Genomic DNA, 25,747 nt, shown 5'->3' with positions numbered 1-25,747 from the left:
ACCACAATGCAATTGTCAGTTTACTAGCTGAGGAATGAGCTCATAATGGACCTTAATATTTTAGTTGATTCCTTAGCCTTGAATATAGAGTATTACTTTCATAATATCAACTTATATTAGTGAAATACCATGTTTTATATTTAGACATATGGAATGATTTGATAATTGCTATTGCTAATTAGCAACTTGCTCATTTATGATGTAGTTGAATTCTGATTTTTTTTACTTAAAAACTTAAAATTCCCAAAATATCATTCCTGATGCAGTGCAGAATAAAATGATAAATTGCATATAATAGGGAAACATTTTTAAGGAGTAAAGCATTGTACCCATTTCATAGCAACAATTTACACAGTAAACATTTTATTTTTTAAAGATCTATTTGGCTGTTCAGCGTAAAAGTTTGGTGACATTATTTAAAGCCATATTTTTAAATAAAATTTTACCTTTACAAAACTACCACAAGACAGACACTTTTTAATTAATTGATTGTTAGCTCCCTTAATCTCAGTCATGTATTTTTCTTTAAACATCAGTATTTACGAGGGTTTCATTGACTAGGGATGAGGTGTCTTGGCCAAAAAGTCATTATTCTGAAGGTATCTGAATGGTAATGCAGTTGTGGTCATAGACAATACCTGTCATTAGGTGTAGCTGATATTTTGTTATAAACAAGTCAACCACGAAGCTACCAAATGCCCTTGTAATGGTAGGTGAAACCATATATGTCTGCTAAGGGCCCACTATCTAAGCACAAAGGTCAACATCTGATAGGCAGGCATAAAATATGCAAGTACTTTATCTTCATAGTGTAATGTTTCTTTTATCTTTGAGGGTCAGTTTTCACAAACTTATAGAATTGATACTTTGAAGTTGTCCCCTGGACTTAAATTATGTAACCTATTGGCAGTCTTTATTTGTTTTGCTTTCATTTAAAATACAGCCATTTGTGAAGGGAAGCTTCTGAGTTCAAAATGTGATTATTTTTTGCAAAATAATATTTAATAGTACAATTATTTTGCTTATTTCATGTCCAAACAAATGTAAAAAAAAATGTAAAACATTAGAGGGGCAATGCTAGTACTAAAAGCTATGCAGTAGTTTGGGGTATGTATTTTAAAAGAATGAAATGCATTTATCAACATACTTTCTTTAGTTTAGGAATTACATTTTAGACAATTTTTAAAATCAGATAATTTATAAATAAACCACTAATAGCCATTATCTTCATTATTTAAAGTTACCTGATTTGTACAGAAAGCACTCTTTAAAATTATAGTGTCTTAATTAATACCTCTAGATAACTTATTATTATATTTAATAAACTATATTTTCTTTCTAGATATCTTTTTTAAATGGTTAGTTTGATTCTTGTGTTTTATATGACAATATTTCAAAAAACCATACCAAATCTTAGTCCAAAGTGAGGGTAATATTGAAATAAGACTCTTAGGTTGATGGGAGATCCAAGACAGTGAGCCAAGTGCATGTTAGAATCTGGACTCATCAGGAAAAATGGTAACTTCCAAGGGCAAGATACAAGACTGCTTGAAGAATTACCCATAGTGTAGGGGACTAACTGCTTGGAATCAAGATGTCAACTGTGTATTTCCAAACAGATGTTTCTATTTGTACATATTTCCATGGTCAGACTTCATTTGTTCCCCACAAGAAATGGTGGCCCATCTTATTTTCTTATATATTTACTATATTGGAGAAGGCAATGGCACCCCACTCCAGTACTCTTGCCTGGAAAATCCCATGGATGGAGGAGCCTGGTAGGCTGCAGTCCATGAGGTCGTAAAGAGTCAGACAGGACAGAGTGACCTCACTTGCACTTTTCACTTTCATGCATTGGAGAAGGAAATGGCAACCCACTCCAGTCTTCTTGCCTGGAGAATCCCATGGACGGGGAGCCTGGTGGGCTGCTGTCTATGGGGTCGCACAGAGTCGGACACGACTGAAGTGACTTAGCATAGCATTAGTATTTACTATATAGTGACTAACATATACCTTTTATGTAATAGAGTCTAAAAGATTAAATGAATAAATATGGGAATCAGTGACCACTTCATAGGCAAACAGTGTTCATGATCTTGGAACTCTTGGTAGAAACCGAAGAACTTACACACTGATTCAGAAGTGAAGGGATTGCCAGATGAAATCTACTACACCAGTGAGTTCAGATCTCCTCCTCTTGGTTATTCATACTCTAGGCTAGTGAGGGAATCTAGAGAAGTCATGCTGAAAGTTTTTGAGGAATACTTGAGGAATTGTGAAGTGGAGCAGAGAGACTGGAAAATTAGAGAGAATATCTAGATTTTTCTTTGAAGAAGAATACAGTTACAGTTTTTTGATTGGCAGGCTGACACTGATTTTGGAAAAAGCATAGCCTGACCTACCAGATGAATGACCTCTGGTGTCTTTAATCAAAATATAACCTTTATGTATGTCAACATCCAATGATGAAATGTCCTAGATCTGTGTCTATAACTGGTAGATTATAGATATATTCAGAAATGTTTAGTTTTGAGTCTATTAATATTTAACTAAATTTATCCTTGCTAATAAAGACAGAAACAAATTTTTGTACCTGAAATGATGAAGTTGGCCAAAATCTCATAGAACATACATGGTCTCAGATTCCGAGAGCTAAATCTAGGGATCACCTAGCTGATTTATTTTTAATCTTGACAAAGATTTATAGACTGACCCAAGATTATATGGCTAGTTAGTTCATATGTAAGTGATCCAAATTGTGGACAGGAATAATATGCACATTTATAAAAATACATTTATAAAGCTGTGACATACTTTTCATATATGATTCATTATGTTTATTGAAAACACATGCCTAAAGAGAGAGAGGGGGTGTGCTTATAAATAGAGAGAGATAGACAGGTTTGCTGGAGAAGGCAGTGGCACCCCACTCCAGTACTCTTGCCTGGCAAATCCCACGGACAGAGGAGCCTGGTAGGCTGCAGTCCATGGGGTCTCTAGGAGTCGGACACGACTGAGCGACTTCACTTTCACTCTTCACTTTCTTGCATTGGAGAAGGAAATGGCAACCCACTCCAGTGTTCTTGCCTGGAGAATCCCAGGGACTGGGGAGCCTGGTGGGCTGCCGTCTCTGGGGTTGCACAGAGTCAAACACGAATGAAGCAACTTAGCAGCAGCAGCAGCAGCAAACAGGTTTGCATTGTAGTAAAGGAAACTTACTACTGACTTACTAGCTCTCTGGCATTGGATAATTATTTAACCTGTGTACATTGGTTAACTCATTTCTCTAATGGGAATATAATAGTACTTTCCTCATAGGGCTCTTTTAAGGATTTTTTTTTGCATTTATGTGTGTGTATGTATATGAATGTGCACATACATATAACTTACAACAGGGTTTGGCACGTTCGTGTTAATTATAACTATTAAAATATAGAAGGGTCTTGTTCAATTCAAGCACTCATCATCCATAATGAAGAATCTACTTTTTGTAACATATTTTTACTATAGGATCTACCATACCTGACAAACTGGATTTAGAAAAGGCAGAGGAACCAGGGATCAAATTACCAACATCCGTTGGATCATAGGTAAAGCAAGAGAGTTCCAGAAAAATATCTATTTCTGCTTCATTGACCATGATAAAACCTTTGACTGTATGGATCACAACAAACTGTGGAAAATTCTTAAAGAGATAGGAGTACCAGGCTACCTTAATTGCCTTCTGAGAAACCTGTATGCAGGTCAAGAAGCAATGATTAGAACAGGACATGGAACAACGGACAGATTCCAAATTGGGAAAGGAGTACATCAAGAGTGTGTACGGTCACCCTGCTTATTTAACTTATATGCAGAGTACATCATATAAAATGCAAGGCTGGATGAAGCATAAGCTAGAATCAAGATTGGCAGGAGAAATATCAATAACCTCAGATATGCAGATGACACCACCCTTATGGTAGAAAGGGAAAAGGAACTAAAGAGCCTCTTGTTGAGGTGCAAGAGGAGAGTGAATAAGCTGGCTTAAACCTCAACATTCAAAAAATTAAGATCATGGCATCCAGTTCCATCACTTCATGGCAAATAGATGGGGAAACAATGGTAACAGCGACAGACTTTATTTTGGGGGGCTCCAAAATCACTGCAGATAGTGACTGCAGCCATGAAATTAAAAGACACTTGGTCCTTGGAAGAAAAGCTATGACCAACCTAGACAGCATATTAAAAGCAGAGATATAACTTTGCCAACAAAGGTTCATATAGTTAAATGTGTGGTTTTTCCAGTGGTCATGTATGGATGTGAGAGTTGGACCATAAAGAAAGCTGAGTGCTGAAGAATTGATGCTTTTGAACTGTGGTGTTAGAGAAGACTCTTGAGAGTCCCTTGGACTGCAAGGAGATGAAACCAGTAAATCCTAAAGGAAACCAATCCTGAATATTCATTGGAAGGGCAAGGGCTGAAACTGAAGCTCCAATAGTCTGACCACCTGATGTGAAGAGCTGACTCATTAGAAAAGACCCTGAAGCTAGGAAAGATTGGACACTACTGAGCGGCTGAACAACAGATGCATATATGAGTGTGTGTGTATGTAAGTATTTGTGAATGTGTGTGTGTGTGTGTAAAGAAGAATGCTAAATTGAGGGTAAAGAGAATCCAGAATGGCACCAATTAAACATGACATCAAAGATATATCAGGACCTGTACCACACACTAGAAGTACATTGTTGTTCAGCCTCTCAGCTGTGTCTGACTCTTTGTGACCCCATGGACTGCAGCACACCAGGCCCTCACTGTCCTTCATCATCTCCCAGAGCTTGCTGAAACACATGTCCATTAAGTCAGTGATGCCATGCAACCATCTCATCTTCTGTTGTCCCTTTCTCTTCCTGCCTTCAACCTTTCCCGGCATCAGGGTCTTTTCTGAGTCAGTTTTTTGCATCAGGTGGTCAAAGATTTGGAGCTTCAGCCTCAGCATTAGTCAGTCCCTCCAATGATATTCAGAATTTATTTCCTCTAGGGTTGACTGGTTTGATCTCCTTGCAGTCCAAGGGACTCTCAAGAGTCATATTCTATCACAAATACAGTCTCTCCCTGGCTCTAAGGAATGCCCAGTTCTGTTCCAATAATTTAAAAACCAAGATCTACTTTTCATTGAAAGTTTCCCCCTGTGATAAGCATTTTGCTAGCATCATCAGGGGTTAGTCTTCATAAAATGCTCTAAGATACATTATTATCCCAATTTTAAGATAAGGAGAGTGAGGCTCAAAGAAATTAAGTGCTCAAATTTCCCCAGTTAATAAGTGCAGAGACAGAATCTGAACTCTGGTTGTTCTAATTCAAAAACTCTTGTTATTTACAACTTTGCAAGGAAATTGGAAATGCTCCTTACAAGCTGCAGTTTTAATGATCTCCATCTCTTTTAAAGGCAGTGGTGTAGAGAATGGTGTTAGCCAAAAGCAAAATAGCAGATTTCTAACTACTAAGGCTGCCCTAACCATTTCCTAGACCAATTTGAGACATTAGTTATGATCAAAACTGTCCTGTTAAGTGGTGGAACTACAATAATGACTTAGTACTGAATTCTGTATATTGTTTTCTGGGTTTCTCTTTTTATCAATTGCTCATCCATTTATTTGTCTAGCTCTCTGTATTTCCCACTCATTCTTTGCCAGAGAATACTGACAATCCTATTTACTACCTCTCCTTCCACCCTTTCCTCTTCCTGGAAAAGATAAAACTAGAATTATTTTGCTGTTTCCTAATATCCACTCTCATCACTCTTGATCTGATGGAGTATTTACAGTATAAGTATAAAAGATGACATTTCATCCTAGAAGAAAAATGTTCTGGTTACATCCGAGCTAAATGGGTGGATGGACTTTCCTCCATGACTTAATTTTGTGATCCAACTGGGGAAATTTTCAGTTTTATTAGCAGCTATCTCCCTTTTTCTCATCAGATATTCAGCTTTTAGCACCTAACTCAAAAGAGAAAACACATGGTTTGAAGTTATTATTTAATATTCACAGATTGTTCTTTCTAAACAATTTTTCTTAGGGTTTTTTTTTTTTTTGAAAGTCACTCAGTCGTGTCCGACTTTGCAACCCCATGAATTCTCTAGGCAAGAATACTAGAGTGGATAGCCTTTCCCTTCTCCAGGGGATCTTCCCAACCCAGGGACTGAACCCAGGTCTCCCACGTTACAGGCAGATTCTTTACCAGCTGAGCCACAAGGGAAGCCCAAAAATACCAGAGTGGGTAGCCTATCCCATCTCCAGCAGATCTTCCTGACCCGGGAATCAAACCAGGGTCTCTTGTATTACAGGAGGATTCTTTACCAACTGAGCTAGCAGGGAAGCCCTTTCTTAGGTAGGAAAACAAATAACTCTTGATTTCTGATGAGGATCTTTCAAGGAAAGTTAATATTTGCAACCTATCTTAATACCACATATGAACAGGATGATTGTTTAGCTTTAGTCACACTAAGAAGTGTTGATGGGAGTGACGATAGAAAGAAAAGGTATGTATAGTTTTCTTCCCCCAAAAATTGAAAGTTGACTTTAAAGGGAAAAAGTGCTGAGTGTTTCTTAAAATGTGAACTTCTTTATTTTCCCTGGACATTAGTTGCCAATATCTAAACCTTTCAGGAAGAAATTTTATACCATGTCATCTGTGTGTCAGGCAGCACTTAATGGCTGAAAGACAGACAGTGCTAATCTGAACAATTCTTCACTGGTGCACAAATCTGGGGATTTAAATGACAGTTGATCTGTGGACCAATTCTATTCTAAACTCCTAGGTGATCATTTAAAATCAGTTACTATCAATACGTCAAATGATCTTTCTTGGCTATTCTTTTCCTATAAATAATTCACAACTTTCTCTAGGGTATTTTCTGGGATGTTATATTTAAAGATTCTGATTCTTTTTGGAAGGCTTAGTTGAGCAGATTCTTGATATACAATTTAACTGGTATTTTGCAGACATATGCAGCATTCATATATTATTTCTTTTCTTTCTTGTAGGTAGAAATAACACTTCAAGATATCAATGACAATCCACCAGTGTTCCCAACAGACATGCTGGATCTCACAGTGGAGGAGAATATCGGAGATGGTTCTAAGATTATGCAGCTGACAGCCATGGATGCTGATGAGGTAGCTCAGACCTTGTCTCTGACTTTTTGAAACATAATTTTCCAGTGATCTATCAAATTTCTACTGTATGTTGACAACATTTATTAACTAATAATTAAGGCTAAGCATTGAGTGCTCTTTTCCAAAGGACATTAACTCTTGAAATGTGACATAGAAATGCTAAGATAGAGACTGCCTAGAGGCAACTTTCCTTTGATCAGCAATTTCAGCTCAGTTTATTGCTGGTGCGTCTTAGATTCATTAGCCAAATTATTTTAATTTCTCAAAGGATAAAAAATATTTACAGAAATATCTTATTTTTAATGCCCCATCACTCCCATTTGCTATCTTATAGCATATATAGCTAAGAATTTATTTTTATTTGTATTTGAAAAAAGCAAATTATTGAAAATTAAAAAAAATAAGACAACTTTGAAACTTTTCATTTAACTTGCATATATGCATGTGTGCATGTTAAGTCTCTTCAGTCGTGTCTAACTCTGTGTGACCCTATGGACTGTAGCCTGCCAGGCTCTTCTGTCCATGGGGATTCTCTAGGCAAGAATATTGGAGTAGGTTGCCATGCCCCCCTCCAGGGGATTGTCTCTACCCAGGGATTGAATCCACATCTCTTATGTCTCCTGCATTGGCAGGTGGCTTCTTTACCACTAGCACCACCTGGAAAGCCCCATATATATACATATCAGTTCAGTTCAGTTGCTCAGTCGTGTCCGACTCTTTGTGACCCTGTGAATCGCAGCACGCCAGGCCTCCCTGTCCATCACCAACTCCCGGAGTTCACTCAGACTCACGTCCATCGAGTCAGTGACGCCATGCAGCCATCTCATCCTCTGGCGTCCCCTTCTCCTCCTGCCCACAATCCCTCCCAGCATCAGAGTCTATTCCAATGAGTTAATTCCTCGCATGAGGTGGCCAAAGTACTGGAGTTTCAACTTTAGCATCATTCCTTCCAAAGAAATCCCAGGACTGATCTCCTTCAGAATGGGCTGGTAGGATCTCCTTGCAGTCCAAGGGACTCTCAAGAGTCTTCTCCAACACCACAGTTCAAAAGCATCAATTCTTTGGCACTCAGCCTTCTTCACAGTCCAACTCTCACATCCATACATGACCACAGGAAAAACCATAGCCTTGACTACATGAACCTTTGTTGGCAAAGTAATGTCTCTGCTTTTCAATATGCTATCTAGGTTGGTTATAAATTTCCTTCCAAGGAGTAAGTGTCTTTTAATTTCATGGATATGCAAACATAAAGTGTATAACTTAGTAATAGCCTTATATATTTTAAGGAAATTATCTAGGAAGCCAATGAATTTTGAATTCCATTAATAAGTTTCCTAGCAGTAAACTGATTTTGGGGGGCACAATTTAGATTTCTGTCTTCCATGTTTATGTTTTAAGTTTAACTAAAGCAATCATCATGCTCCAAACATCATGACAACTTACATAATTTGTAATTTATATTTTTCCCATTAAAAAAATAACATCACTTGTTTTCTCCTCCTTGCTAGGTAAAGGTTTTAGTTAATTTCTAGAATTTTGGAAAGAGGAATAATGTTCCCATACACTAGTAGCCCATTTCCCTTTTTGCTAAGCCCCAAATAGATAATTTAATTTCCTTACCTCATTTAAACTCCAGAAGGATATGATAACTTGATTTTTGGCTTATTTAACTTAAAAAAGGTGAATAATTCAATAATAGACTAATTTTAACAGCCAGTACAGAATGTAACAACTTAGTCATTTATCAGTCAGTTTAGTTCAATCACTCAGTTATGTCCGACTCTTTGCCACCCCATGGACTGCAGCATGCCAGGCCTCCCTGTCTACCACCAACTCCCGGAGTTTACTCAAACTCATGTCCATTGAGTCAGTGATGCCATCCAGCCATCTCATCCTCTATTGTCCCCTTCTCCTCGAACCTTCAATCTTTCCCAGCATCCAGGTCTTTTCACATGAGTCAGCTCTTTACATCAGGTGGCCAAAGTACTGGAGTTTCAGCTTTAGCATCAGTCCTTCCAATGAACACCCAGGACTGATCTCCTTCAGGATGGACTGGTTGGATCTCCTTGCAGTCCAAGGGACTCTCAAGAGTCTTCTCCAACACCACAGTTCAAAAGCATCAATACTTTGGTGCTCAGCCTTCTTTATAGTCCAACTCTCACATCCATACATGACCACTGGAAAAACCACAGCCTTGACTAAATGGACCTTTGTTGACAAAGTAATGTCTCTGCTTTTTAATATACTGTCTAGGTTGGTCATAACTTTCCTTCCCAGGAGTAAACATCTTTTAATTTCATGGTTGCAGCCATCATCTGCAGTGATTTTGGAGCTCAAAAAATAAAGTTAGCCACTGTTTCCACTGTTTCCCCATCTATTTGCCATGAAGTAATGGGACTGGATGCCATGATCTTAGTTTTCTGAATGTTGAGCTTTAAGCCAACTTTTTCACTCTCCTCTTTCACTTTCATCAAGAAGCTCTTTAGTTCTTCTTCACTTTCTGCCATAAGGGTGTTGTCATCTGCATATCTGAGGTTATTGATATTTCTCCCGGCAATCTTGATTCCAGCTTGTGCTTCCTCCATTAGTCATCTATACATTTTGCCAAAATGTAACTTAGGAAAAGGAAACAAAATAAAGCAAGTACATTTAAGTAATTGTAGTTTTCTACTGAAAAAGATTTGGTGTTTTATGTTTAGTACTTTCTAGTAAATTTTGTGTAGAGAAAGTTTTTCCAAACTTTAGCTACCATGAAAAGAGTTGTATGCAGAATGTTTGTATTATTATTGATACATATGAAATATCATCAGCTATAATTTAGTAAATACTGCTGAGATTTTCTTAAATCTCATCATTGGTCATATATATTTGGATAGCTTAATTCATAAACATTTTTTATCTTTTATTTAGCAAAAAGCTAAAAAACAAAAAAAAGAAGCTCATGCAATTACTATAAGCTCATGCAAATGATACATCAATTAGAGCAGTTGCTACAACTATTTGATGTATCATTTGCATGAGCTTATAGTAATTGCATGAGCTTCTTTTTTTTGTTTTTTAGCTTTTTGCTAAATAAAAGATAATGAAAGTTTATGATACTCTCTGTAGGAACAGAACAAGTAAAACTCATTTATTTCAAGTGATTTATTCAAGGCAGGAATTAATAATCATGTTAATTATAATATACATATCCTAGTGAAATGCACTACTCTCTTCAGTTCAGTTCAATTCAGTTCATTCACTCAGTCATGTCTGACTCTTTGCAGCCCCATGAATTGCAGCACGCCAGGCCTCCCTGTCCATCACTAACTCCCGGAGTTCACTCAGACTCACGTCCATCCAGTCAGTGATGCCATCCAGCCATCTCATCCTCTGTCGTCCCCTTCTCCTCCTGCCCCCAATCCCTCCCAGCCTCAGAGTCTTTTCCAATGAGTCAGCTCATCGCATGAGGTGGCCAAAGTACTGGAGTTTCAGCTTTAGCGTCATTCCTTCCAAAGAACACCCAGGACTGATCTCCTTTAGAATGGACTGGATCTCCTTGCAGTCCAAGGGACTCTCAAGAGTCTTCTCCAACACCACACTTCAAAAGCATCAATTCTTCGGTGCTCAGCTTTCTTCACAGTCCAACAATCACATCCATACATGACCACTGGAAAAACCATAGCCTTGACTAGACAGACCTTTGTTGGCAAAGTAATGTCTCTGGTTTTCAATATGCTATCTAGGTTGGTCATAACATTCCTTCCAAGGAGTAAGCGTCTTTTAATTTCCTGGCTGCAATCACCATCTGCCATGATTTTGGAGCCCAAAAAAGTAAAATCTGACACTCTTTCCACTGTTTCCCCATCTATTTGCCATGAAGTGATGGGACCAGACGGCTTGTTCTTCGTTTTCTGAATGTTGAGCTTTAAGCCAGCTTTTTCACTCTCCTCTTTCACTTTCATCAAGAGGCTTTTTAGTTCCTCTTCACTTTCTGCCATAAGGGTGGTGTCATCTGCATATCTGAGATTATGGATATTTCTCCCAGCAATATTGATTCCGGCTTGTGCTTCTTCCAGCCCAGTACATCTCATGATGTACTCTGCATATAAGTTAGATAAGCAGGGTGACAATATACAGCCTTGATGTACTCCTTTTCTTATTTGGAACCAGTCTGTTCCATGTCGTTCTAACTGTTGCTTCCTGACCTGCATATAGGTTTCTCAAGAGGCAGGTCAGGTGGTCTGGTATTTCCATCTCTTTCAGAATTCTCCACAGTTTATTGTGATCCACACAATCAAAGGCTTTGGCATAGTCAATAAAGCAGAAATAGATGTTTTTTCTGGGAACTCTCTTGCTTTTTCCATGATCCAGTGGGTGTTGGCAGTTTGATCTCTGGTTCCTCTGCCTTTTCTAAAACCAGCTTGAACATCTGGAAGTTCATAATTCACATACTGCTGAAGCTTGGCTTGGAGAATTTTGAGCACTACTCTTAAGAATTATTATTCGGTGCTCAGCTTTATTATTATTTTATATTTAATAATTACATATATATGTTTTATAATATATATAATCATATATTATATATAATATCATATGTATCATAAATGCATTATGTTTTATATATATTATATAATTATATTGTATTTCATAATTATGTATTATATAATATATTATAAATTATATCTATATTATAATATATAATTTTAAGTTAGATATAATATTATAATATTATATACGCATTATATATTATAATCATATATTATACATAATATTTTATATTATATAAATATATAATGTAATATATATACATATATTAATAATAAATGTACAATATTATGTAATTATAATATTTATATACTAATTATGATATAGAAATATATTATATTTGTATAACACTATAATTTATATAATATACATTATATATTACAAATTATATATAAATATAATATACAATATATTATGATTATAAATTCATAAAATATCTATAATAATTATATATAATTATATTATATAATTTATTATTCAGTGATTATTTGAAAGAAATGCCAACATTCCGCCCTTATAATAATATTATGCAAAGTCTGTTATAATTTTACTTTCCTCCCTACTTTTTTCTTTTTAAACTGTGATAGAAGGGTTAAATCAAATGCGGTGCTGCCTGTATGTTTGTTTTTCTCTCCGTGACTTTTCTGTGTGTGCGTGTGTGTGTGTGTGCATGTGCACCTGCATACACTTGCCTTGTCTTCAAGTTGATGTTTTGAGATGTGTTTATATTTAGTATGAGATTTGAAGAAGGCTGGGAAGGTCATTACGTCTCTAGGTATTTACCTCAACACGATTTTAGTGCACTTTGTTTTATTTCTATTGAGTTTCCCTTTTCAAGTTAAAAAAACTGTATCTATGCCAGTGTTATCACTTAGACATTCTAGGCTTTTTTTTTAAAGTACTAAATGCAAGGTGATGATGTCTAGTTTATGCAAGAAGTGCATTTGAGGTGAGACAGTGGGAAGTTAAAGAGGCACAAAGGAGGAAAACTATAAAACAGTAACAGTCTAGGGAAAAGGAAGGAAGACTGTTTGCAATTCAAGGAAAGAGTGGTAGAAATCACCACCAAGTACTTTGTAATAGGACCACTATGTGGGGGCAGGGAGAGTGGAGGTGGAAGGGGAAAAAGACAGTAGAGGCTGGAAGGAAGGAAGTAGTTTTACCTGGAACTTTAAAGAAAAGAAGGACATTTTTGTAGAAGTGCTTTGGCACTATTATTTTTAAAAACTTAAGCTCATGAGATCCTTTTCCTTCTTGAATATGTTTTTTTTTTAACTTTTTAGTGATGTTTTAATAACTACAGACTATGTCCACTCCTGACATGAGGAACCAACATTTCTTTGCCTGTATGCCAAATTGGAATGGCTACCTAGGCTTCCTAGGACATTCAGAATTATTGGCTGTTTCCTTTTTTGAGTGGTTTACAATAAATTATTATTAATGTTTTTAGATAAACCTTTTATCTTCTATTCTGTTCTCAGCTCCTTACCTCTAGGTTAAATTTGAAAATATGTATGTACACGTTTGAAATGATTTATCTCTTACCAAATCATGGTTCTGGTTCTTTCTTCATCTAGTTTTGAGTAGGAACCAATATTGAAATGCAAGGAGTTTCTTTTACTTTTTGGCCAGCATTAAATTGTCATGCAGCTATCTTGCAGGTTGATTTTGAAACATTAATAGAATTCTTTAAAACACTAAGATTACATAGGTCATCAGAAAATTATGTCCACATATTATATAGTTTATATACTTTTCCTTAATTACTAAATCAAACATAAAATATTAGTATGTTAGAAAACCTGGTGTAGGTCACTGAAGAATAATGCCCGGTAAAGGAATCTGAAAGCAATATGTACATATTGAGCATAATTTAAATATCATTTGAAACATATGTTGGATCAAGATAGACATCTCTCAGAAGCACATGATTGTCTGTGTCTTGTTTCCTTTGATAAACGAATGATTATGCTTGTAATGGGCCAGGACATTAAAGCTTTATTCCATGGTACCATACTTGCTTTTGAAACTACTACTTAAGATTATAAAATGCATTTAGAATTTATAGCTATTTACTTTTAGAATTCCTTCCACGTACTTTTGTCTCTGTGGTTCCTCAGGAGAGTAGAATGTTTTTAAACAGCATTATTTCCACTGTGCTACAGCTGAAATATGATATTTGTTTCTTGTAGCATTGCTGATACTGCATATTTGGGATACTAAATAAATAAATAGACTTTTCAAAAGACCTCATTAAATCATTACTCTTGGCCATGAATTTTCAGACATTCACTGGAACTTCTAATGCACCACATCAGCTGATTTTGAAAGTGAAAAATTATGGTTTATCAACAGTCTGATGCCTTTGGTTTTCTGTTCAGAAGAATTATCATAAGTTCAGGAGTATTAATTATTATAGTCATTTTGTAGATGGGACATTTCTAAATTTTGAACCATTTATATAATAGCTTGAAATTCGGTTTTGCATCTTGGCTTTCCCCTAATTTCCAAATTCTTTTTTTTTTTAAACTTTACATAATTGTATTAGTTTTGCCAAATATCAAAATGAATCTATTTTAATAGTTCAGAATTGAGTGTAGCTGTTTTTCTCTGGACTGTTTCACAGAATAGTGGAATTCCTTGTGAAACAGAACAAAAAGTACAGAATGTAGTTAGATTCAAAGTCTAAAATTCTTATTGAATGTTTTTGTTAAACCATACAATTACAATAAATACATTAGATGGTCTATGTACACCTGAATATACAAGATAAATGTGCATAGTATGTCAAATCCAGCTGTCATTACTAAATTAAAATGTGCTTTGAGGATTTCACATTACTAAATTTTAAGATTGGTTTGGGAATGCAGTACAAATATAGCAAATACCTCTAAACATGAATTTTGAAAGAGTATTTTTGCCTTCGACTGTTAGCAGTCATGCCCTTATATATTTGATCTTGAGAATGAAGCATATTTAATCTATGAGGGAAAAGATGTATGGAAACTGCAGATTCTGTAGTTTCCCAGCATGTCAGCCTTAGAGTCTAAATGTCTTAAATTTATGTTCTTCCTAAAAGCTTCTTGAGAGTTCTAAGCCTGGATACTTTAACAAATACATTTCTAGAGCTGATATGGTAATATATCTATATCTATATCTATACCTATATCTCAACATATCTACATATCTACACATATTTGTTTTATATGAGTATATTGAAATCAAAAAGTAATTTTTGAAGTTGACAATTCCAACACTACATATACCTCAGTGTCAGGATGTAATACTATATAAAATAGAAAATCAGACAGTATTTTTCCTTGGATATATAGCAACTCTAATCAAATTTTGATTTAAATTACTCATTTGCAAACATCTCTGTCATCAAATGCATCTAACTTGTTATATTCCTTTTATAAAAAATAATTAAAATAGGAATAAAAACAGTTAGCACTGTCATACACTTAAAGCTTTTCATGCATTGTTGTAGGTCCTTTACATGTGTGAACTCCTTTAATCCTCAGATTCAATACAGATTAAGTACTGCTACATTACAGTCCCATGTATCAGATATTATTACCAGCCAGATTGTCTCGGTAAGGAAACATAGGCTCATAGAAGTTAAGGAGTAGCCCAATGATACATGATTAATAGGTAGTGGAGCAGAGATTCAAAACCAAAACTATGGCCCCAGAGCATGCAGTCTCAACCAGTACAATGTATAATGTGCAACTCAGAATTCCAACTATAATATACATGTGATTGCTGCTGCTGCTAAGTCACTTCAGTTGTGTCCGACTCTGTGCGACCCCATAGACAGCAGCCCATTAGGCTTCCCCGTCCCTGGGATTCTCCAGGCAAGAACACTGGAGTGGGGTGCCACTGCCTTCTCCAATGCATGAAAGTGAAAAGTGAAAGTGAAGTTGCTCAGTCGTGTCCGACTCTGTGCGACCCCATGGACTGCTGCCTACCAGGCTCCTCCTTCCATGGGATTTTCCAGGCAAGAGTACTGGAGTGGGGTGCCATTGCCTTCTCCATACATGTGATTAAGCATATCTAAATCAAACTGTTCATTATTTCAATAATATACAAATAAGTTTATAAGAGATTTTTTGAATACTATAGTTACCATCCCTCATTATCAAATCTAGATTGTGATTTTAATTTTAATTTGCCTTAGTTTCTTTATTTTTGACTCTGCTAAAATCTACTCTTTCTGAAACCTTCCCTTTAACCTCTGTGGCAAGCTGTCCTCTGGGTCTCCCAGGTTCCTTCTCCTCTTCTTTCCTCAGTCACTTCCCTTATTTCCCATTCTTTCAATATGATATTCATTCTTTATGCTGCTGTACCTTTTACTATCTATTCTCATATAAATTGTCAACAAATCATCTGGCTTCAACTGTGAGCCACATAATTGACCTTCAGATAGTTTTATCAAACCTCTTTTCAAATCTCTGACCACATATCCATTCCTATGGCTATAATCATTGCCACATAATCATTTCTATGAAGCTATCCTCCACTCTCTTAACATACCATACATAAAATTATAAAATTTCAATGCATAATGTCTCCTGAGTCCAAGCAGACCTTATCCTGAGATGTCTTCAGCAAGAACATTCTCCTAATTCCCAGCCAAAGTAATTTGAAATTTTTTTTCTTTCTCTTTCACTTTTAGGCTCATTGCATAGAGTTGATAAAAGAAAGAACAAGAATAAAAGAGAATGTTGAACAACTGAGAGCTATCCTTAGTTACTTCTGTATCCAATAACCCATCAGATCTTACTAATTTGTTCTGTGTATATTATGTTTGGTACACAATGGTTGAGAGCCTCACTTCTGGGGCAAGATAACCAGGGTTCAGATTTCTTTGTCTCAGTTTCTTTATCTTCAAAATGGGGATAATAATAGTGCTTACCCAACTGGATTGCTTTTAAGTATCAAATCAATTAGTGCCCATGAAGTGATGCACTCAGAGCAGTGCTTAGCACTCAATAAACACTTAATAAATGTTCTATTTTTCTTTTCCATTCCTTCAGCCAAATTCCTAGTTTATACTTCAGATCTTGAGTGCTACAGTTCAAAGATCTGAGTGAACACAAGAATGCATCCCTGCTTTCATTTTACAGAACAGGGACTTGAACCAGAAAATAATGCAGATTATATAGTTTCCTCTTGAAGAAATGAAGTCCCAGTCTCCTGGGGCCAAAGTCTACTCTCTCACCCCTTCTCTGGCCTCTCTTCTTTCCAGTCCATCCTATACCATCAAGAGCCTTAAAAGATTGTTTCCAATTAAAACAAGATCAGTGGTTTCTTGGTCATACAGTTCAATGTGTGTTGTAACTGAGATTCTCCAGTGTATGTGCTGTGCTGTTCTTAGTTGCTCAGTCATGTCCAGCTCTTTGCTACCCCATGGAGTGTAGCCTGCCAGGCTCCTCTGTCCATGGGGATTCTCCAGGCAAGAATACTGGAGTGGATTGCCATGCCTTCCTCCAGGGGATCTTTCCAGCCCAGGTCTTCGCATTGCCGGCAAATTCTTTACCATCTGAGCCACCATGGAAGCCCAAAAGTACTGAAGTGGGTTCCCATGCCCTTCTCCAGGGGAACTCCCTGACACAGGATCAAACCGGGGTCTCCTGCATTGCAGGTGGATTCTTTACCAGCTATAGATTGGGTATACCAATCTATACCCATAATCTAATATTTTAGCTCATTTTTTCTTTTTTTGTTCTACGATAAAACTCTCCACACTGAAATTCCCAGGTGGTACAGTGGATAAGAATCTACCTGCCAATGCAGGCAACATGGGTTCGATCCCTGGTCCAGGAGGATTCCACATGCCATGGAGCAAGGAAGCCCGTGCACCACAGCTACTGAGCCCAAACCCTAGAGCCCGCAAACCACAACTACTGAGCCCATGTTCTGCAACTCCTGAAGCCCGTGGGCCTAGAAGCTGTGCTCCACAACAGGAGAAGCCACCACGATGAGAAGCCTGCGCACTGCAACCAAGAGTGGCCCCACCTGCTGCAGCTAGAGGAAGGCTGCGTAAAGCAAGGAGACCCAGTGCAACCAAAAGTGTATAAAATACATAGATTAGTTAATTAATTAAGCAAGCAAATCTCTTCACACTAGCAACTGGTCAAAGTAATCCCTCTCTTTGGTTCTTATAGTGCACATTGTAAGCTTCCATTTGTGCTGTGTTGTGCTTAGTCATTCAGTTTTGTCCGACTCTTTGCAACCCATGGACTGAAGCCGATCAGGCTCCTCTGCTGTTGGAATTCTCAAAGCAAGAATGCTGGAGTGGTTTGTCATGCCCTCCTCCAGGGGATCTTTCCAACCCAGGGGTCGAACCCAGGTCTCCCTCATTTCAGGTGGATTCTTTACTGTCTGAGCCACCAGGGAAGTCCATGTTTCCATTTAGAGCTTTCTTAATTTAATTACCTTCTTATGTTGAATCAGAGGAACATGAGCTCAGAGTCAGACAAACTAGGGTTTGAAATCCACTCACCCCCAGTATGACTCTGGATAAGTTAAGTACCATCTCCAAACTTTGCATCTTCTTTTGAGAAATAGTATCTCACAGTGAGAAAAACTGAAAATGAAGTGGCTCAGTCGTGTCCGACTCTTTTCGACCTCATGGACTATAGCCTACCAGGCTCCTCCGTCAGTCCATGGGATTTTCCAGGCAAGAATTCTGGAGTGGTTGTCATTTCCTTCTCCAGGCGGATCTTCCCAATCCAGGGATTGAACCCGGGTCTCCTGTATTGTAGGCAGACGCTTAGCCACCAGGGAAGCATGAACTAAAGCAAGATAATGCATACACAGTGCTCTCCCTGGGCCTGGCAAACCTCCGGATATGTAGTTAATAGTATTATCATCATTTGCATTTTCCACAGTGACAGTTTGACCCCTTTCTATGATATATTTTAAGAATTTATATATGTGTGTGTGTGCTGTGCTTAATTCCTCAATCATGTCCAATACTTTGTGATCCTATAGACCATAACCAGCCAGCCTCCTCTGTCCATGGGATTTTCCAGCTAGAATACTGGAGTAGGTTACCATTCCCTCACATACACACATATATATGGGCTTCCCAAGTGACTCAAGTCTTAAAGAATCCACCTGCCAATGCAGGAGACACAGGAGATGCTGGTTCGATCCCTGAGTTGGGAAGATTCCCTAGAGGAGGAAATGGCAACCCACTCCAGTATTCTTGCCTGAACAATCCCATGCACAGAGGACCCTGGTGGGTTGTAGTCCACAGGGCTGCAGAGTCAGACACAACTGAGCATGCATAGAGCGCGCGCACGCACACACACACACATTTTGAAGGTTGAGATTCGCTGTGTTATTTAATGAAATGAATAGTGAAAGACTATTTAGTTAACTACACTGGACTGTTACTATTTGAAATATTACAGTATCATATGAAATTAAACCCGAGAGCCTCACTTTGTCAAGTATACATTCAGCACAAGGAGCAGAACTTTTCCTGTTCTACTTCTAGCAGTTCAGATTCTGCTCTCTTTTCCGTAGGGTGCAAATGCTCTTGTCACATATACAATCATCAGTGGAGCCGATGACAGTTTCCGAATTGACCCTGAATCTGGAGATCTGATAGCTACCAAGAGACTGGACAGAGAACGTCGTTCCAAATATTCCTTGCTGGTTCGTGCGGATGATGGTCTTCAGTCCTCGGATATGAGAATAAATATTACTGTCAGTGATGTGAATGACCACACACCCAAGTTCTCCAGGCCTGTGTACTCCTTTGACATCCCAGAAGACACAACCCCAGGTAGGTGGCACACTTTTAAGTATATTTTGCAAGGGTCACCTTTGACTACAGTTACACGGACTAGGTTTTGGCTGCTCTTGAACTGGGACTAGTATGTGCTACTGGGCATAAACGTTGTATTTTTAAATATTTTAATTAACTGTCTTTGCTACAGTTCCCAAACAAATTTCTAGACTTTTGAGAGCAAATGAGAAAAGCTAATCATCTGATGTCTTAATTACAGATATTTGTTTCTGAAAGTATCTGTGACATGCATTGTTAAGTTTCCTGGCAACCATAGTTTTGATACTGTTTTTCCACTGTAAGGATGTCTGATGTGATTATGTTCCTGAGCATAGAAAGCAAAAAAAGCACAGGAAAACCTGTGAATACCCGTTATAGTACTTACTAGCTGTGTGAACCCGGGCAATTAATTAATTTCTCTTAGCTTCAATTCCTTCTTCTGTATATGGAAACAGTGATTCTTGTTAGAATTAGGATAAAACATGTATGAGTTTGCTAACATGGGGCTTGAGGATTAGCAGATGCTGAATAAATGTTAGTAGAATAGGAATCCTGAATTCTCACCTTGCTTCTTTGAATATTTTATGTTGTAACTGTTGCATGTGAGTACTCAATATCCCTGTTTCTGGTGTGGGTTGGCTTCTTTTCCACTATCAGAAATTCTTATCTAAAACTGAAATTGTATTGTGAATTATATTTGAATGAGTTTGTAAAATAAGGCATATGTTTTAAAAACTCATTTGACAAAGGAATGAAACATTTATAGAGGACTAAAATCTCACTGCAGTCAGTTCACCAAGATGAATTGTTCATGTCCTTCATGAAATTCCCATCACATTTCTTTCTCACCTCATTTCTAGCAATGGTCATATAAGCTGTTAAGTGGTATGCCCTTAGCATAATTCTGTATTATTGCTTGGAATTGCCAGTTCCTGACACTAGCAGTGGGCCCCAATATATGTTCACTGAATTCATCAATATGGTCATGAATTGGTAGGTAGAAAAATAATGTCAGAAGTTGTGTTCATTTCCCAGAACATTTACATCGCAACATAAGATCTACTGGCTTCCAAGGTGGCACAGTGATAAAGGATACGCCTGTCAATGCAGGAGACTCCAGAGACATAGGTTCAATCCCTGGGTTGGGAAGATCTCCTGGACTAGGAAACGGAAACCAACTCCAGTATTCTTGCCAAGAAAATTCCATGGATAGAGGAGCCTGGTGGGCTACAGTCCATGAGGTCGCAAAGAGTCAGACATGACTGAGTGACTGAGCGTGCACACACACACATAAGATCTACTGGAGATTTGGGAATGTTGACATCCATGTTAATGTAGAAATCTACAGTGTTGTTTTCATTATATTTTCATAGTGATTTTCTAGTTTAAATATTTTACTATACAAATAAATGTTTTGGTATCATATATCATCTCTTAGCAATACCCTGTCCCATTAATTTTAGATTCTCAATTTATTCTAGGTTCTTTGGTAGCAGCTATTTTGGCTACAGATGATGACTCTGGTGTAAATGGAGAAATTACATATATTGTGAATGAAGATGATGAAGATGGCATATTTTTCCTGAATCCAGTTACTGGAGTCTTTAATTTGACTCGAATGTTGGATTATGAAACACAGCAATATTATATCCTCACTGTTCGGGCTGAAGATGGTGGGGGACAATTTACTACCATCAGGGTTTACTTCAACATACTAGATGTAAATGATAACCCACCCATTTTCAGCTTGAATTCATACAGCACATCTTTAATGGAGAATCTACCTCTAGGATCTACTGTTCTTGTGTTTAATGTTACCGATGCAGATGATGGTATGTACTTTATTTTGCATACTTAAAGTTTATTAAACATTAATCATTAGATTTGTATCATATTTATTTACTGTGTGCAGCTGTCACAAAATTGCATTTTGTAAATATAGACCCAAAGTTGAGGAATAGGTTTATAACTTAACTATAGAGAATTAAAAAACTAAGGATTTTATTAGTTAAGTTCTTTTTTATAACATTTACACAGCATACATTGTGTGCATCTTATAAGCTTTATAAATTTATCTTCCTTTATTCTCTCTAAATGTGTGACACCACTGCAGTTTAGCAATGTAGAAGTCATAAAGCAGCTTTTTGGTAGGTTTTCTTCAGATAACTATTTGCTTACATATATTCTTTTAACATAAAAAGGATAAAATGTGGATGCTAAAGGAAAACCAAGTCTCAAAAAATACTTCAAATTGCATGATTAGTTTTATATTTCTGACCGAAAATGGCTCAGAGTATCTCAGCAAGCTTTCGTGCTTTAACTCCAAAGACGGTCTCAGATCTCTTTAATTTTTATGCTATATAATCTAGTTGAGATTTTAAATTAAATCTAGACTTTACAATGTTTGATATTTGTTTATTTGATTTGTTTGATTTTTATTTCTTTGAAAACTTTAAAGTATGACTCCCTTGGTCTTTTTTTAAGACTAATTTTGTAAATATACATACCAGATAATATAGCCTTTAGAGATAACATTGTACAGATTGTCAATCTTTGTTCGGAAAGTTAATACCTTGTTTTTCCTTCCACTGGATGCAGCTAAATGTTCATTTAGTTAAGAAAACAAGGGACAGTATTTTAAGAGGAAACTGGTCTCTAGCCCAAGGATATGCCTCGTGGCATAGGCATATCAACCTTAATTTAGAATTTCCTGGTTCTTGCTGACTTAAATGATTTATGTGATCTCAGAGTACCATTCATCCCATTCTGCTCTATACTTAGTTTCAAGAGTGTCTAGAATCGCCACTTACAAAGATATGAGAGGCAGAGCACAGTGTATTTATATATCTTTCAATTCATGAAATAGGAAATGCTTTAATTAGAATCCATTAAGTGCATTTTGAAGTCTTCCTCTCTTATTTAAGCATAGTTAATAATGAAAACATAAATATTCCTAAAACAGAAGTGCCTATAATGTTAGTACCACAAATTGCTAAGAATATTAAAAACAACAACTGACAGTTGTCAAATACAGTCATCCCTTGTACCAGCAGGGGATTGGTTCCAGGACCTCTGGAAAGTTAGTGAAGTGAAAGTTTAGTTGCTCAGTAGGGTCTGACTCTTTGCGACCCCGAGGACTGTAGCCGCCAGACTCCTCCGTCCATGAGATTCTCTAGGCAAGAATACTGGAGTTGGTAGCCGTTCCCTTCTCCAGGGGATTTTCCTGACTCAGGGATCAAACCCCGGTCTCCTGCATTGCAGGGAGATTCTGTATCTCTGAGCCTCTAGGGAAGCCTCATTGATACCAAAATCCAATATGCTCAAGTCCTTTATATAAAGTAGCGTAATGTTTGCATACAACCCATGCACATTCACCCATATACTTCAAATCATCTTTAAATTACTTACAATACCTACTACAATATAAATGCTATATAAATAGTTTCCAGAGCACAGAAGATTTAAGTTTTGCTTGAAATTTGGAACTTTCTGGAATTTTTTTCCCTCAAAATATTTTCGGTCTATGTTGGTTGAATCCTTGAATGTGAGACCAGCAAACATGGCAGACCACTTGTCCCTAGTATGTAGCCAGTCCTGGCCTAAGAATGTTGCACAGTCCTTCATGTACATCAGCCTAGTTCTGTACGTGTAAGTGTCTCCCATTAGACTTTATGCACAGTTGAGGTTAATCTTCATTTTGAATGTTGCCTTATCTATTATTACAAACTTAATTAATTTACCTGATCTCTGGATATGAACATTTTTAAATTTGTTGTAACTTTTCTGTAGTGAAGAATTATCTGTCAAATTTCTTTGTGACTTTAAGCATTAGAGAGAGCCTATTATATCATAAGATTGTGTGCAGGTCTAGAGTAAATTCCATTTATCCTCAAAACTCAACTGTAGAGAACTGAGAAAATAGCAAATATTAACTTCCTTTGTGAAGTTTCCATTCCTGCTGGAATATTCCATGCAAGCATATTCACAGAAATGTATTAACCATTGACTTCAAGTTGCTTTTTATGGATTTTTTTTTCCTTTAATTGTGTTAGATAAAAGTTTCAAGCTACAGTTTTTCATTGTTTTAGTATTGAATACTTTTATCAGTGTAATTTCCTGCACCTTGACCTAAAATATAGGACACAGTTTCTATTCTCTCTGAATTTCAAGGATCATGATAAGACTGTACAAGGGTAACCTTCTTTGTTTAAAACTGCCAACTCAGTTATACTAAATAGCTCCCAATGTGTTTCACAATGTTATTTAGACTTTTCTAATTAACAATTTAGTTTTAATCTCAGACCAAAAGCTTTCAGAGGAGATAATATTGTCATCTTAAATGAAGACATTTTATATGAAAATAAATTTAACATTTTCTGCTACTTATATCTAGATTCTCTAAGTTTAACCTAAAATTTTAGATTGCATAACCATTTATAAGAAAAAAGCAAATATTTTACTGTGTTCACAAGATAAGTAGCACATGTGTTAATCTCAAAGCTTTCATTCATATAGCTAAGAAAGTATTATATTGAGGCAAAGTATGGTGGGTTCTAGAGGTACAGAACTTGTCTGCCAATGCAGAAGATACAAGAGACGTGGGTTAGAGCCCTGGGTTGGGAAGATCCCTTGGAGAAGGAAATGGGAACCCACTCCAGTATTGCAAGGAAAATTCCATGGATGGAAAGAGGAGCCTGACAAGCTACATGGAGTTGCAAAGAGTCAGATAGGACTGAGTGACTGAGCACACACATTATAAATTGAAGTTTCATAGAAATAGTCTAGCTTTGATAATTATTATATTATCCTAGAAATAAATTCATATACTCTTAAAAATATTGGGGAGTCATAGAGTACTTTGAGAATAAAGTAATTATTGTTGAATAAATTTACTGATATACGCTTGGTACACAATGCAGATCAACTGACCTGTAAATGAGTTTCATATTCCAGTGACCTGATGACCTTGTTGGAACTGCTTTATAAAAGTGAATGCTGTTTGCAAGAGTTCCATGTGTTGCAGCTGTACGATAAGTTGACAAATACTAGTTCATTATAGAAATAATTAGGCATTTATGGACTGTGAATAAATATGCACATTTTGTAACAGAGCCACATACCTACGGTTATGTGCTGTATTTCCTGGAACTAAATTATTCTCAACACTGAAATAAAAACCAACCAAAAAAAAAAAAACCAACACAACCACACACACAATAAAACTGCCAGAAAGAATCATGTAACTAAACCACTTTCAGAACACTGAAAATAAATGGTTAGAAATATGGACTGTTCTTAGCTTAAAGATCTGGGGGCTGTAAAAGCCCACTAAATTCAAGTTCTAGCACGTATGAATAAATTATAGAATATTAAAATAATATGTTTACTGATTCATGATTGGGATATTTGATGCAAGGAGTAGAGAGAGAAGAACGTTTTTTTAGGATAGTATAAAGGTTCAGGGAGAATTTTGAGTCTCAATATGTATACATGTATTTTATAGATGTAGAGCACATGCCCAAAGTCACTTAGACATGACAGGAGTGAAAAGTCCTTTTCTTGACAGTAAAGTCCATAGAGATGGTTTCCATGACCTGTAATTGCAGCAGTACAGTTTCAGTTCCTGAGATGAAAGCTATTTCTTAGATTGTGCTGCAATATTTTGTGCAAAACCAGTTGTATTTCTATGTTTATGTTCTCAAAGATAGTGACTGTTATCATTACCAGTTCATTTTTAATGTCATCATTTGATATAGTCATCATTATGAATTTAAATATAAAATCATTTTTATCTTTTTCATAATTCTAGTTAATATTTATTACTTCCACCACCCACCTACCCAGCAAACTTTCTCCCTAAAAAAGAAGCTGTCCTGCTGTTTACAACAAGGCTATAAAATCTTGGGATCATGTTCTCTTTTTGCCTCTGCAGGTTAATTGTTTACTCCAGGAAATAGCATAAAAAGTGGACCAGGGGTGTTCCAATCCTAGATTTAACTGCTTGCCTTCCAGTTGATTTATGTAGAAATGTGAAGCCATCACTTTGTAGCCATGCGTAGTTTTGTCAGTATTTTAAATTTCTTTTGATCTTGGGCATGAAAGGTTTATATGCTTATATAGAAATATATCTCTGCTCATTGGTATTATTTTTATTCAGGTGTCTTCATAACTTTTTCTGAATAATAATTGTGTCTGAATTTTTACCTCAAAGAATAGGAACTAAATATTTACTGACAGAGTTAACCATAGGAAATGCAA

The 25,747-nt window shown here is 36.6% G+C and overlaps 1 protein-coding gene across 2 annotated transcripts in view; it reads left to right on the top strand.

Annotated features, from left to right (window-relative positions):
- FAT4 (FAT atypical cadherin 4) overlaps positions 1-25,747 on the top strand; it is a 190,929-nt gene that overhangs the window by 73,610 nt on the left and 91,572 nt on the right. For both annotated transcript variants that reach the window (XM_010813782.4, XM_005217605.4), the window contains exons 2-4: positions 7,027-7,158; positions 19,225-19,486; positions 20,971-21,321. In XM_010813782.4, coding sequence (XP_010812084.1) covers positions 7,027-7,158; positions 19,225-19,486; positions 20,971-21,321 — 745 coding nt within the window. The remainder of the gene's footprint in view (positions 1-7,026; positions 7,159-19,224; positions 19,487-20,970; positions 21,322-25,747) is intronic.

Source organism: Bos taurus, chromosome 17, assembly GCF_002263795.3.
Source record: "Bos taurus isolate L1 Dominette 01449 registration number 42190680 breed Hereford chromosome 17, ARS-UCD2.0, whole genome shotgun sequence".
In the NCBI taxonomy this organism is placed as follows: domain Eukaryota; kingdom Metazoa; phylum Chordata; class Mammalia; order Artiodactyla; family Bovidae; genus Bos; species Bos taurus.
This window is presented reverse-complemented; position numbering and strand designations above follow the sequence as displayed.